Consider the following 15,924-nt stretch of genomic DNA (forward strand, 5'->3'; position numbering starts at 1 on the left):
AGATGGAACTAGTTTCTAGAACCCTAGGCTTACAGAGGAGCTTGAGGCCTCAGGTACACTTCACATTTATGATCGTCTTTGTTTCTTGTGTTTTCTGCAGTGTCATGCCAGATTAGCAGTAGCACAAAGGGACTAAATCTTTCCACTCCCACAATACTGCCATTTGAAGGGAAAAGGGATTGTTTTAGCAATTTACCTTTGTATTCTTAGAAATACTTTCAAGAAGTATAAAGATGAATACACAAATATTTAATGTTAGACATTTATGTTTGTGGTAAATAAGTCAAGTTTCTATATGAGAGTGAGGTGTAGAGTGGTAAACCAAATTTTTTTTTTTTAATTTCACTGCACACCCTCCTTGCAGTGCACAGCCCTGCTGCTCCACAGGGGCCCTCAGGGCAGAACCAAATTTAAATAACAACATGGCCATTCATTTGCCTCTGATGTAATTTTTGCCCATTCTATAAAGGACTTTGTGAAAGCCTTAATTACCTTGCCCTGTCTAAGCGATGAATACAGCATCACATTTAATATGGAGAAAAGTTTTCTATAGCCATTATATAACTCCTAATTTTCAGATTGATTTGGCATAATATAGATTATTTTCTGCCACTAACTAGAAAATAAAAATTTTAAAAGTCAGAAAATCATGTCCTAGGTTCTAAAAGACATCAACAAACACATTTTTTAGTTGACTATTTACGATTGTTGATTTGGACGTCAACATCTTAAACAATTGAAGGCTATGAGAATTCTGGCTGAAGCTTCTGCAGTATAATTTGTTACATATTGAAAATTCATTCTTCGTAAGTACTTTTCAGAAGGCTTCTTATTTTTCTTGTGTGTAACTTCATTTTTTGTACCTATTGAAGAATCGAGGTCTAATGTAATCCTTGTACATAGAGTAGAGAACACCTAGAAACAAAATACGTATATCAATAGAGTATTCATGGGAAACAAACACTGCATTTCTTCACTTGTATTTTTTCTAAAACTAACCTACAATTAAAAACAAACACCCTCTATCTTATTAATTTTTGATCATACAAGTGGCTCCAGGAAAAAACAAAACAAAACTCAACTTCGATCCCTGAGTTGGGAAGATCCCCAGAGTAGGAAACAGCAACACACTTGAACCAACCCAGTATTCTCACCCGGAAAATCCCATGGACAGAGAAGCATGCTGGGCTATACAGTCCGTGGGGTCACAAAGAGTTGGTCGCTAATGAGCACACATGCACACTACCTCTTAAATGTAGGTGTTTCCTGGAGTTCTGATCCCAATGCTTTTCTCACCTCATTCACACTTGTTGTTTCACTTGGAAGCAAGTAGATCTCTCTTCTGAGAGTGAGACCCACATATAGACTGTATTAAATGTGACATTTCTACATCCCATATGTAGATGGTCTCAAAAACTTATATATAAGCAAATATGTTGAGCATGCCCCTCAAAATGTGCACTTATAAACAAAATAAATGTACTAGAGTCAGTCAATATACTGATAAATCTTTTTCGTTTTGTTTTTGGCTTTGGTTGCACAGTGTGGCATGTGTGCTTGGGTGCAAAATCATCTCGGTTGTGTCTGACTCTTTACGACCTTATGGACTGTAGCTCGCTGGGCTCCTCTGTCCATAGGATTCTTCAGGCAAGAATACTGGCGTGGGTTGCCATGCCCTCCTCCAGGGGATCTTCCTGAACCAGGGATCAAACACACTTCTCCTGCATTGGCAGGCAGGTCCTTTACCACTAGCACCACCCGGGAAGCCCAGTAAGGCATGCAGGATCTTAATTCTTCCACCAGGGACAGAACCCATGCCCCCTGAACTGGGAGTGTGGAGTCTTAATCACTGGACTACCAGGGAAGTCCCCCCGCAGGCATCTTTCTAAACTGTTATCCTGACCATGTTACTCCCCTGTTTAAACCCGTCACTGATTTACTTCATCTTGTTACTCCTCAACTAGCAACCATGAAAATCAACCATGAAAAACAGGGGGATCTGTTTTATATCAATTTAGCTCAGCTGTTACTACGTTTTCCAGGATTCCCTTCTCTGCATGGTGGTGGTGGTAGTTTAGTTGCTAAGTCGTGTCCGACTCTTGCGATCCCATGGACTGTAGCCCGTCAGGATCCTCTGTCCATGGGATTTTCTAGACAAGAACACTTGAGTGGTTTGCCATTTCCTTCTCCAGGGGATCTTCCCCGACCCAGGGATCGAACTCGTGTCTCCTGCACTGCAGGCAGATTCTTTACCAACAGAGCTGCCAGGGAAGCCTCCTTCTCTGCATAGTTCTGAGTTAGCTTGTCCATGAGAGACATTTCACTTGAGATCTGAAGGTGAAAAGTGAAGCAGCACCTGCCAAATGCTTTTTGCACTGGTTAGGCTTGGTATAGAGGACCAGGTGCTATTACAGTTTGTGTGTGTTGTTGTTTATCTGCTGGCTCTCTTTGCTACTGTTGGGCAGCAGTCAGGCCCACAGGTCTTTCAGCTCCTAGTGAATCTCCTCTATTAGCTCTTCCGGCTCCTGGGCCAGATGTGGATAATAGAAGGTGCCAGCTTTTCTTAAGGGTCATGCCATCTAGGTCGGAGTCGACAAGATTCTGACTCAAGTTTCCACTTGTCTTTGTGGGTTCCAGTTCATCCTTGCAGATTCTAGTTTCTTTTTCCTTCCCAACCGCTGCCTTGCTCAGGTGTCAGGATTAGAAATATAACCAACAGCCTAACATGGACTGTTTAACCAGCTACCCAAATTGCTTAAAGTCATATCTCTATAATAAACCCCTTTTTCTGTATCACTACTAGTAGTTTTAGAAGGAAATGGCAACCCACTCCAGTATTCTTGCCTGGGAAATTCCGTGGAGAGAGGAGCCTGGCTATAGTCCATGAGGTTATGAAAGAGTTGGACATGAATTAGTGACCAAACAACAAAAACAGCTAGCAGTTCTGCTTATCTGATTGAACAGAATGATACAGAATTTGGTATTAGAAGCTCCCAGAGGAACATAACCCTAACATAACATAACACCACCCAGAGGATTGGTTCTGTGAATTAGTTCTGGGTTATTTGGAGTTGGTTCTCTAATCTGATTAGATTTAAAGGTATTAATGGCCTTTCTCCCCACTTCCAGTGGCTAAGAGTAAGTAGGCCATGGCATACATTAGTAAAACATTTAAAAAATTATCACCTTGCAGATACCCTTAACCAGGTGCCTATAAAAGTAAGGTTTTAGGTGATCAAGTATATACTGCCATAGAACATTTGTTGGAAATAAGAAGTATAATATAGTTGGTTACTTCTACGTGTACTGGAAAACTTGGGAAAACTATACAATGGGCTCATGGCTTTTTTTTTTTTTTTTAAGATGCAATTTATTTTTTTTATTTAGATACACAAGGTCTCAGTTGCAGCATGTGGGATCTAGTTCTCTGATCAGGGATCAAACCCAAGTCCCTGCATTGGGAGCTTGGAGCCTTAGCCACTGGACCTCCAGGCAAGTCCCTGGGCTCATAGCTTTTAATTCCTAGCTCAGGTTTGCATGAGGGAACTGAAAGCTTTATGACTTTCCAAAAAGAAACTCAATTCCTGTGGCCATGACATTGCTACTTTTGAAAAATATCCACAGAGTCTAATCTTGTGAGTGATTAATCACAACACAAAATGAATTCCCAACCTCACAACACCTCTTATATTCAAGTTTAGGGCATTGCTGCTGAAAATTGAAATGGGGACATATGGTCAGATTTCAGTGAAAGTGGGTCCTTGAGCCCTGATATCTTACTGACACTCCTTTGCCAGGAGAAACAGTCCTCTATATCTGTCTGAGAAAGACTGAAACTTGAACCAAAAAGTAGTCTCCACTAAATGAAGCTGAAATACCAGAACTTCCTTAGTATACTTCATGGCGGAGCAGTGATTCTTCTGACCTGTGGAGTAGGGGCTCTTATGGTAGGGAAAGCTAATGTAAACCATTCTATATGCATCTATATCAACGTAATACTGCATTCCCAGGGTGATGGTACAGCTTGGTGTCATCAGCAACGACTTTAAAGATGCCAGGGTGGTGATTTCTACCACATCTCTATTCATTTTGCCTCTTTTGCCAGAAGGCAGAGAGATCTTACAGAATGATAATGGATTTATAAAAACTTAATCAGGTGATCAGTCTAATTGCAGCTACCGTACAGGTGTGGTTTCAGTGCTATAGCAAATCAACATAATTTTTGCTATCTGATTTGCAGCTTTTAATCTGATGGATTGCTTTTTTCTGTACACCTTTTAGTATAAAAAGACTGTCAGAAGCAGTCTGCTTTCATGTGGCAGGGCCAGTGGTATTCTTTCAGAGCTGAGCCTCAGGACTGTGTGAACTCTTTAGCCCTATGCCACAGTCTAGTCTGTAGGACCTTGATCATCTCTGTTCCACAGGATAGCACATCAGTCCATTACACTGATCTGATCTATCAAGGGGAAATTGCTACTATATTGTTAGGCTAGGGAGAAGGGTGTCTGGAATGTATACTTTCTGGGGCATTTCTTAGTATTCCCATGTCATGTGATTGAAGAAGGTGGAAAATTACATCCAATACAGGAAGGATGATTAATGACCCACATCATTTAAGAATGAAGGTTTGGGTTAACACCCCAGTCAAATAACTATGAATAGCCAAGGTGCTTTTGGAGGGCAAAGGATGGAAAAATGCCTCGCGGAAAAATGTGGTTATAATATGAGACATGCTTACCTACCAGTTGCAGAAACAAAGACTGGATGGTTATGAATATTTATTCCTTATTTTTATATGAATACACTTGTGTATATTCACCAGTTTCTTTCTTTCTTTCTTTCTTTTTTTTTTTTTTTACTGTTTGCCACTTTCATTTACCTACCATCTAATATAAAAAGTGTTAATAGTAGTTAACCTTATATCTCAGTATTTAAGTCACAGGATATCAAGAGGGAACATGACTCAGCTCGAAAATGAATCAACATCACCCAAAGGCACTTTGAATCCTCTTGGGGAGAGAGCATGTTTTTGGTTACACAAGGCATGTTTGGTTTTGCCATTCGTCTTTATTTGAAGGTAACTGTGTTAAGAGATGTATATATGGATGCCAGTAGAAGGTGATGGATTTGTATTGTGTCAACTTAGCTAAAATGCAACTAGGTTTTCCAGAATTCCTTTCCTTTTGTCAACTACAAATTGGCACTTGCCATCTACCTCTGTAAGTATTCAATCATGTGCTGCTGCTGCAGCTCTTGATTTTCAACATCCCCCAAAAGGAGTTTAGGGTAGAAAGCAGAAATGAGGCACTCTGAGCTCAGGGAAAAACTGGGAAGGCAGGTCTTCAGATAGATATTTTCAGTAGCTGACTTTATGAGCCCAATTCTTATATCTCCTATCCAGAAAAGCACTAAAATCCTTCATAGTGATGACTATTCTTTGTGACTACCAGAAAGCTTCACAAGACTAGCAGAAACCTTCTGGAAAAATATGTGCTTGACTCCACGTATTCCCCCTTCACCAAAATCACATACAGAATAATGTTACCCCCACTCCACCCCACCCCAGCCTCTTTGGAGTAGTTTCTGAGGTGCTGCCTCTCAGGCTGAAATCTTCATTTTGCCCCAAATAAACCTCAGCTCGCAACAGTCACATTGTGCATTTTTTTAAGTCGACACTTTCATTCCCTGAAAAACTGCACAGGAGATATTTAGCATGAGCCTAGAAGGCAGAAGTAAAGCAACAGCCAAGTTCTTTTAACCCGACAAGGCACTGCTGCAGCACGTTTTTGCTTATCTGCTGGACTGCTTCGTTGGCATGGGGCAGCAATCAGGAGTGCGGCGACTATGGCTCCTGCTGACTGTCCTCTTTCTCTGACTCCTTGGCCAGGTCTGTGTTTAGTTCCAGGATGAGGGGCATCAACTTTTTCTATGTCACTCCCAGCATCTACTTTGAAGGCTTCGAAATAGTGAGAAATCCACAAGGATTCCAGAATACCCTGTGTGTTCTAGGTCATCCTTGTAGGTTCTAGATTTTCTTTGCTTTTCTCATTTTTCATCTACCATTTCTTAATAACTGCTTGCTCTGACCACTTCAGGTCCCAGTTCCTGATACATAAGCAAGAGCCTTACAATTACATAAATCCAAATACCTACAACAAATCTCTTTATGTCACTACTAGTAGTTCTACAGTCTCAACAAACACAGATTTATCTCCTACCATACCAAGCTATGTAGAGTTCCACTAACATGCCATGCTTTTGTGACTTTTTCCTCTGCCTAGAGCCCCAGCTTCCTTCTCTGCTTAGTTATTTCGTCTACATTCCTGGCTCACCACATGGTTTGCATCCTTAGAGAAGCCTCCCCTGGATTCTCAGCTCTGAATGCCCCTCCTTTGTGCTTGTGCTTCCATAGCAACCTGGGTTATTTTGTTGTAGTACATTTGACTTTATATTGTCTTCTCCTGCTCTTGGTCTCTCTCCCTCAGGAGACTAAACTGTTGGAGGGCAGAGAGTTACTTCTTATATCTCTAGACCACCAAGTGCCTTGCACATAGCACACGCTCAGTGTTTGCTGAATGATGAAAACGAGAACACATTACTATGTAGTAATGTTTCCTGTTGTATTTTGTTCAAGTATCACATATCACAGCTCATAGTAAGAAGATAATTACCATATAACTCCCTCTATGCAAGTCCCACACTCATCATCTCATAATCCTAGACCTACTCAGGCTGAATCTACTTTGCACAGTATGAAGGGGAGCTAAGAACATTGCAACTTGTTCTTATTAATGTAGACAAAAAAACCTTAGATAATTTAGGTCCCAAAGTAAATTCTTTGCCTATCTGAACTATCTGATTTAGCTGTTGATATAGCCTGAATAAACCAGATAAGTTTACACCATTCTTTGGATTTAACTGTGTAAATGTCAATTTACAGACTAATAAAAAAAATTGCCTATTGCTCAAGCTGAATAGCTGAGTCACAAAGGGTATAAACTATTCACTGCTCCTTTTATTACAGAGGATAATACAGACTATAACCTAGTTCTCTACTGGGTTTTTCCTTTTAAAAATTGAAGTATATTTCACATACAACATTACGGTGTACAACATAATGATTCTGTATTTGTATGTATTGTGAAATGATCATCACAATAAGCCTAGTTAACATTTATCACCAGATATAGTTACAGACATGACTGAAGAGACTTAGCAGCAGCAGCATAGTTACAGAATTTTTTCTTTTGATGAGAACTTTCAAGATCTACTCTCTTAGCAACCTTCAAATATGCAATACAGCATTATTAAATATAGTCACCATGCTATACATTCTATCTCCATGACTTATGCATTTTATAACTGGAATTTTGTACCTTTGCCTACTGAGGTTTTTTTTTCTGTGCTTAAAATACCAAGACATTAAGCCTATAACTGGGCAGCAACCTCAACCAAGTGAAGATCGCTGCCTTTCTTTCCAATCCTCCTCCATCAATCATCTTGATCCAATATGAATGAATGAATATGAATGAATGAATAAACAAAAATACACTCTGAATGAATGAATAATGAAAATACTCTCAAAGATGGTTGAATCATATACAAATTAAGTCGGTTACCTAGAGTCACAGCTCCTACAACAAATCCTTGGGCAGCAACTCTCATGTGAATAAGATGAATGGACATTTTCTGATCTCTTCTGTATTTCAACTTGTAAAGACCATAGGACACCACAGTCACAAAGCCTGCTATCCCTGTAAATTAAAAAAGTAGAGATTATATAAATAGCAGGCTAAAATTTCTCAAGAACTTAGAGATTTGAATAAAGGGCTGCCCAAGGGATCAGTACGTGGAAGATAAGCAAGCAAAACACCAAAAAAATACTTCATAAATGGATTCAGTATTTGCAGTTTTGACTCTTTCAGAAAAAATCGAATTATATAGTATAGAAACTTGTCTAGTAGTTTTCCTAGGCATGGTTTCAAATTTGTAAGCAGTAAGACTTTTATTTGGGGCAAGCTGTTTAACCAGTGACTGAACCAACCAAAATCTCAGCATTCATAGCTTTTGGGTGTTTGGCTTTATTCCTCTCTACTTTTTATTAACGTTAAATAAGGAGTAAATCTAGTGAAGAGATCTCTAGTCTTTCCCATTCTGTTGTTTTCCTCTATTGCTTTGCATTGATCGCTGAGGAAGGCTTTCTTATCTCTTCTTGCTATTCTTTGGAACTCTGCATTCAGATGCTTGTATCTTTCCTTTTCTCCTTTGCTTTTCGCTTCTCTTCTTTTCACAGCTATTTGTAAGGCCTCCTCAGACAGCCATTTTGCTTTTTTGCATTTCTTTTCCATGGGGATGGTCTTGATCCCTGTCTCCTGTACAGTGTCCTCTTTCAGTATCCTATCATTTTGCCTTTTCATACTGTTCATGGGGTTCTCAAGGCAAGAATACTGAAGTGGTTTGCCATTGCCTTCTCCAGTGGACCACATTCTGTCAGATCTCTCCACCATGCCCGCCCATCTTGGGTGGCCCCACAGGGCATGGCTTAGTTTCATCGAGTTAGACAAGGCTGTGGTCCTAGTGTGATTAGATTGACTACTTTTCTCGAGATCTAGAGATCTCGAGACTAGAGATCTCTTCAAGAAAATTGGAGATACCAAGGGAACATTTCATACAAAGATGGGCTTGATAAAGGACAGAAATGGTATGGACCTAACAGAAGCAGATGATATTAAGAAGAGGTGGCAGGAATACACAGAAGAACTGTACAAAAAAGATCTTCATGACCAAGATAATCACGATGGTGTGATCACTCACCTAGAGCCAGACATCCTGGAATGTGAAGTCAAGTGGGCCTTAGAAAGCATCACTACGAACAAAGCTAGTGGAGGTGATGGAATTCCAGTTGAGCTATTTCAAATCCTGAAAGATGATGCTATGAAAGTGCTGCACTCAATATGCCAGCAAATTTGGAAAACTCAGCAGTGGCCACAGGACTGGAAAAGGTCAGTTTTCATTCCAATCCCAAAGAAAGGCAATGCCAAAGAATGCTCAAGTTACTGCACAATTGCACTCATCTCACACGCTAGTAAAGTAATGCTCAAAATTCTCCAAGCCAGGCTTCAGCAATACGTGAACTGTGAACTTCCAGATGTTCAAGCTGGTTTTAGAAAAGGCAGAGGAACCAGAGATCAAATTGCCAACATCTGCTGGATCATGGAAAAAGCAAGAGAGTTCCAGAAAAACATCTATTTCTGCTTTATTGACTATGCCAAAGCCTTTGACTGTGTGGATCACAATAAACTGTGGAAAATTCTGAAAGAGATGGGAATACCAGACCACCTAACCTGCCTCTTGAGAAACCTATATGCAGGTCAGGAAGCAACAGTTAGAACTGGACATGGAACAACAGACTGTTTCCAGATAGGAAAAGGAGTACGTCAAGGCTGTGTATTGTTACCCTGCTTATTTAACTTCTATGCAGAGTACGTCATGAGAAACACTAGGCTGAAAGAAGCACAAGCTGGAATCAAGATTGCTAGGAGAAATGTCAATAACTTCAGATATGCAGATGACACCACCCTTATGGCAGAAAGTGAAGAGGAACTAAAAAGCCTCTTGATGAAAGTGAAAGAGGAGAGTGAAAAAGCTGGCTTAAATCTCAACATTCAGAAAACTAAGATCATGGCATCCAGTCCCATCACTTCATGGGAAATAGATGGGGAAACAGTGGAAACAGTGTCAGACTTTATTTTGGGGGGCTCCAAAATCACTGCAGATGGTGACTGCAGCCATGAAATTAAAAGACGCTCCTTGGAAGAAAAGTTATGAAAAAAAAAAAAGAAAAGTTATGACCAACCTAGATAGCATATTCAAAAGCAGAGACTATTTTTTGCCAACAAAGGTCCGTCTAGTCAAGGCTATGGTTTTTCCAGTGGTCATGTTGGATGTGAAAGTTGGACTGTGAAGAAAGCTGAGTGCCGAAGAATTGATGCTTTTGAACTGTGGTGTTGGAGAAGACTCTTGAGAGTCCCTTGGACTGCAAGGAGATCCAACCAGTCCATTCTAAAGGAGATCAGCCCTGGGATTTCTTTGGAAGGAATGATGCTAAAGCTGAAACTCCAATACTTTGGCCACCTCATGCGAAGAGTTGACTCATTGGAAAAGACTCTGATGCTGGGAGGGATTGGAGGCCGGAGGAGAAGGGGACGATAGAGGATGGGATGGCTGGAAAGCATCACTGACTTGATGGACGTGGGTCTGAGTGAACTCCAAGAGTTGGTGATGGACAGGGAGGCCTGGCCTAGTGCAATTCATGGGGTTGCAAAGAGTCAGACACGACGGAGCATCTGAACTGAACTGAACTGAAATCTAGTGAAGTGAAAGAAACTTTAATATCTTAAGTGAAAATGACATGTTGAGTTTTAATAAGAGGTAAAAAGGTGTGAATATTTGCATGAGAAGCCTGTGACTCTGGGAAGAACTGTGATTCTAAAAAATTCCAGAAGCCCATACAAATATTTTTGTATTCCTTACATATGTCAAGAGATGAATATACTGCTGTGACAACCAAGATTCTATGCAGTTAACTCTAAAACAGAAAACTGAATAGCAATCAGTTGAATAGGGAAAATTCTAGTAAGTGATTTGAAACAGTGTGAGAAGTTAATCTATGACAAATCAAAATAACCATATAACAAATAAGGGGATAATTATCTGAACTAGCTTGAATTTACATCTCACACCAGACCCTACAAAAAAACTCTGGAAGGGTTAGAGTTACGTATGAAAACAAAACAAATTTATTAAGAAAATCTAGAAGAAAATAGAACAGAATATTTATGACATCTAAAAAAGGGGTAAGGTAGACTTAAAGTGCGGAGAAGGCAACGGCACCCCGCTCCAGTACTCTTGCCTGGAAAATCCCATGGATGGAGGAGCCTGGAAGGCTGCAACCCATGGGGTCGCTGAGGGTCGGACACGACTGAGCGACTTCACTTTGACTTTTCACTTTCATGCACTGGAGAAGGAAATGGCAACCCACTCCAGTGTTCTTGCCTGGAGAATCCCAGGGATGGGGGAGCCTGGTGGGCTGCCGTCTCTGGGGTCACACAGAGTCAGACATGACTGAGGTGACTTAGCCGCAGCAGCAGCAGACTTAAAGTGAGGACAAAAGTGCTGTATTTTGATGACAGAATAAAGGAAACTTCTGCATGGTGAAAGTGTGGCTCTATATCGGGGATCTCTCATCTACTGATTTATGCATCTACCTTGATCAATACCACATTGTCTTGACTACTCTGTATAGTAACCCTTAATATCAGGTAAGGATGATTCCTCCCAATTAATACTTTTTCTCAAAAAAGGCTGCTTTATGTCAAATCTCAACATGAATCAGCCGTAGGTATACATGTATCCCCTCCTGAAGCTCCCTCCCATCTCCCTCCCCATCCCACCCCTCTAGGTTAATACAGAGCCCCTGTTTGAATTTCCTGAGCCATACAGCAAAGCAATTATCCTTCAATAAAAAATAAATAAATTTTAAAAAGGTTGTTTTAGCCATTCTAGAACTTTTGCCCTTATATGAATTTTAGAATAAGCTCGTTTATATCTACAAAAAAAAAAAAAAAAAAAAAAAAAAACATTGCTGGTATTTTGATAGGAATTACACTAAACCCATAGATGAGTTTGGGGAAAACTGACATCTTTATTGAGTCATACAATCCACAAGCACAACAGTCTCTACATTCATTTAGGTCTTCTTTGATCTCTTTTGTTAGCATTTTGCATTTTTCACCATACAGACTCTATCCATGTTCTCTGAAGCTTGAAAGTGGAAGTGTTAGTCTCTCAGTCATGTCTGACTCTTTGCAACACCATGGACTATAGCCTGCCAGGCTCCCCTGTCCCCTGTCCATGGAACTCTCCAGGCAAGAGTACTGAAGTGGGTAGCTATTCCCTTCTCTAGGGAATCTTCCTGACTCAGGGATTGAACCCATGTCTCCTGCACTACAGACAGATTCTTTACTGTCTGAGCCACCAGGAAAACCCTAATCATTTCATTTTCTTTAGAGTGACTATAAATGGTCTCATGTCTTTAATTTTGGCTTCCATGTGTTTGTTGTTAGTATATGAAAATGCAGTTGCTTCTTAAGTAGAATAGCAAGTTTCGACTATGTTGGCATGCGTTTGTCTCTATGGGTGGGTGAGGATATATTTATTCTAAGAATCAGAGTAAATAATCACAGTGATATGAAAATTGTGTATGCTAATTAGCAATAAGTGAAATTGAAATAAAAATGACAAACAAAAACAGCAAAAAACAAATTACAGTAAAACAATGATGGCAGGCACACTGAGAAACAGGTACAATGCTGAAAGCTCTGTAAAGATTTAGCCAAATCATTCTGGGAAGAAATCTGAAAAGATATAATAATTGATATTAAACTGAACATGTGAGAAGTTTAAGAGGGAAGGGACATATGTATACCTGTGACTGATTCATGTCGATATATGACAGAAACCAACACAATATTGTAAAGTAATTACCCTCCAATTAAAAATAAAATAAAATAAAATAAACTGAACATGCTTCATGCCCTGAAAATTCTACTTTGGGGAAAATACTCCAAGGAAGTAAGCAAAAGAAAAGTCAAGAAGTTGACACAAAGATGTTTATGGCTGCACTATGTATGAGGAAAACCCAGATGGCCCAAACAGAGGAAAAACTATCAGAGCTGATAAAAAAAATTGTAAATATAATTATACTTATATTATAGTATAATATACTACTATGACATGTTAAGTAAAAGAAGCAAAAACAAATAATCTATTGACACACAGTTTAAATACACGTAATGTAATGTAATGTATTTAAAGTATCATTATTTAGACCTTAGCAGTGACCATAAGATTTTAAACAATATAAATCAATTATAACGACAGAAGTCAAGATAAGAAATTAAAATGTTCTATAAATTATCTGCATAGAATACTCCATCCTGCGGCAGAAAACACTTAGTAGATATTCTTAATAAAACGAGTAAAACAAACTAATAATATATATACAAATTTTATCATTTAGTTTTCTAGCAAAAACTTGGCTCTCTTCCCTTATCAAGACTCTGTTCTTACTGAAATTTGTTTTGCTTCTTTTAAAGATTAAAGTCAGAGCCTTTACTGTTTTCCATACAGAATCTTTGTAGTTTGTATATAATTGAGTTTAGCTGGAAACACTTTTATCTTTCTACTTTAATCACCCTAAATGTCTCTGGAAAAACAATTTAATTTACAACAGACACAGTGATTAATCTGTTCATATAGTGATCTGTTCAAGTGACACTGAGTTCTTGAATTTTTTTCTAGTTAAAAATGATCAAGATGATGAATAAATCACTATAAAATTATTTGCCTCCATTTCTTGTGCTATTACAAGCCTTAATCAAATGAAGTGAAACTTTTAAACACAGAATACTACTTTAAAGTAAAACTTTGATTCTTTTTGATACATGAATAATGACACATAAAGTTGTTAGATTTGTAGTGACATTTAATGGAAACATTTGACTTATACCTATTTAGAAGCTTTTGTGGAATTAATCACAAACTTATGTTTGTCTGATTTATATACATATATGTTTAAATTTTATTGAAGTATAATTGATTTACAGCCTTGTGTTAATTTCTGCTGTACAACAAAGTGATTCTGTTTTACATATATATTTTCTTATTCATATCCTTTTCCATTTATAGTTAATTACACTATATTGAGTATAGTTACCTGTATATATTTATGATTTAAATACTTAAAAAAAAATAGTTTCCAGACTAAACACAAGGAAAGAGGGATGGCTGAAGTATACACTAATAATGCTTAGGGCACCTAAAGTATCCAAAAGAGAAGGAAGAGAAAGCTTAGCTTTTGAAACAAAATACTGGTGCTTAGATTTTTTTTTTTAACTCCACATATATATAGTATTTGATAAAAATGTAAACACATTAAATATGTGTTGGGAAAGGATAAAGAGGCCAAGACTCCAGATACAATTATAATAATATTGATACTTCTTGCATCAAGAGTTTATTTAACCATCAATCTTAGCATCTGGAACACATCAGGAAGCCAACAACAAGCCTCAGAGAATGAACACCAAAGTTCATGCTCTCAAGTATATAGGTAGGCCCAGACTTTCATTCAGAGCTTCTTAACGCTGAATTGACTCACAGTTCTTTTGAGCTTGGGTATCTAGCTTCTGGCAACACAGACTATTAGAAGCAGAAGTTTCTGATGGTACCCAAAAGTAATGGAAGAAAGAGAAAAATCTATGAACACTGGACACAAGAACTTAAAGAGATATGTAGATCTTCCTTAACTCATGATGGGATTACATCTTGATAAACCCATCATAAGTTGAAAATACTGTAAGTCAAAAATTCATTTAATACAACCTCACCTATTGAACATCATAACTTAGCCTAGCCTACTTTAAACGTGCTCAGAGTACCTACATTAGCCTGTAGTTAGGCAAAATCATTGAATGCAAAGCCTATTTTATAATACAGTGTTGAATATCACATGTAATTTATTGAATATTGTACTGAGAGTGAAAAACAGGATGTTGGGTACAGAGTGGTTGTAAGGGTATTGGTTGTTTACCTTCATGATGGTGAGGCTGACTGGGAGCTGCTGCTGTCCAGCACCATCATAAGAGTATTGTATCACATATCATTAGCCCAGGAAAAGACCAACATTCAAAGTATGATTTCTACTTGAACGCACATTGCTTTCTCATCATCTCAAAGTCAAAAAGTCGTAACTCTGTATACAGAGTCTCTGTATACATCTCAATAGTTCCTAACAGATTCAGTCTAATAAACTGAATTGGCTGCTACTGATTCTGAATCATTATAGAAAAGTTACAGTCTATTCAATCAATTATATTTAGACTGGTTGGGAAGTTTTTAAAAAAAATTTATATAAAACTGTAATTTTATTTTTTATATTTATTTATTGGCTGTGCCAAGAGGCATGTAGGATCTTAGTTCCCCAGTTATGGACTGAACCCATCCCCCGTGCAGTGGACATGCAGAATCTTAACCACTGGACCACCAGGGAAGTACTTGGCAATGAGTATTTTTAAACAGACTGTGAATGAAAATGAATTAAATGGAATAAAAATTTGATGCTTCATAATAATAATAGTAAATAACATTTACTGAGTATTTGTCATACACTAGGAACCATGCTGAAGGTTTAACTCATACATGCATAGAAGGGGTTAGCTTCAATTATCTGAAAGTATTCAACTATATAAAATATTTCAATAATCAAAGATACTGGTCGAGGTATTATTGTGTTATTACAGTTTTACAGTATTCAGTCAAGTCTTGTACTTACCTACAGGGACAAATGGGGAGTCTCTAGATTTTCTGATCAGTCGGGATAACTGGCCTTCATCTTCATCTGCTGACCACTGGTTATCTGAAGACATTTTTCTCTCTAATAACTAGGGGATAAATGTGGTTGCTATGAATGATCAGAAAGAATCTGTTTCCCTCTTCCAATATACTCTTGATTATGTGTTCTTCATTTGCTTGACATGACTGTCTGCTCAATTGAAATAAAGTTATCTTTCCTTCACTCTCTGCATTGTGGAATCCTTTCATTTTGTTTAGGGGTGGAGGAAAAAGAAATATACAAAGTGGCAAATAATAATCAGATTCCATGAATACAGAGTGAAAACATAGATCATAGGAGTGTTATTCAGTCCCCTTTCACTCCTCGGCGTTTGTAATCACTGGGAATCTCAGAACTTCCACAAAGAGTAAGAGCAGAGTTTCTATTACAAAATACAGTTTTTAAAAATGATGGCAAAGCCAACAGAGGCAAAATTAACTCCAGATTTACAGTTTCTGGGAGAATGACCA

At 38.3% G+C, this 15,924-nt stretch overlaps 1 protein-coding gene across 1 annotated transcript; it reads right to left on the bottom strand.

Annotated features, from left to right (window-relative positions):
- Positions 1 to 850: 850 nt before the first annotated feature.
- Positions 851 to 15,488, bottom strand: HIGD1C (HIG1 hypoxia inducible domain family member 1C). Its single transcript, XM_052641172.1, has 3 exons — positions 15,395 to 15,488; positions 7,620 to 7,754; positions 851 to 915 (listed from the first exon to the last, which is right to left on the bottom strand). Exons 1-3 carry the CDS (start codon positions 15,486 to 15,488, stop codon positions 851 to 853), a joined length of 294 nt encoding a protein of 97 aa, XP_052497132.1.
- Positions 15,489 to 15,924: the final 436 nt, after the last annotated feature.

Source organism: Budorcas taxicolor, chromosome 5 (genome assembly GCF_023091745.1).
Source record: "Budorcas taxicolor isolate Tak-1 chromosome 5, Takin1.1, whole genome shotgun sequence".
NCBI classification, from domain to species: domain Eukaryota; kingdom Metazoa; phylum Chordata; class Mammalia; order Artiodactyla; family Bovidae; genus Budorcas; species Budorcas taxicolor.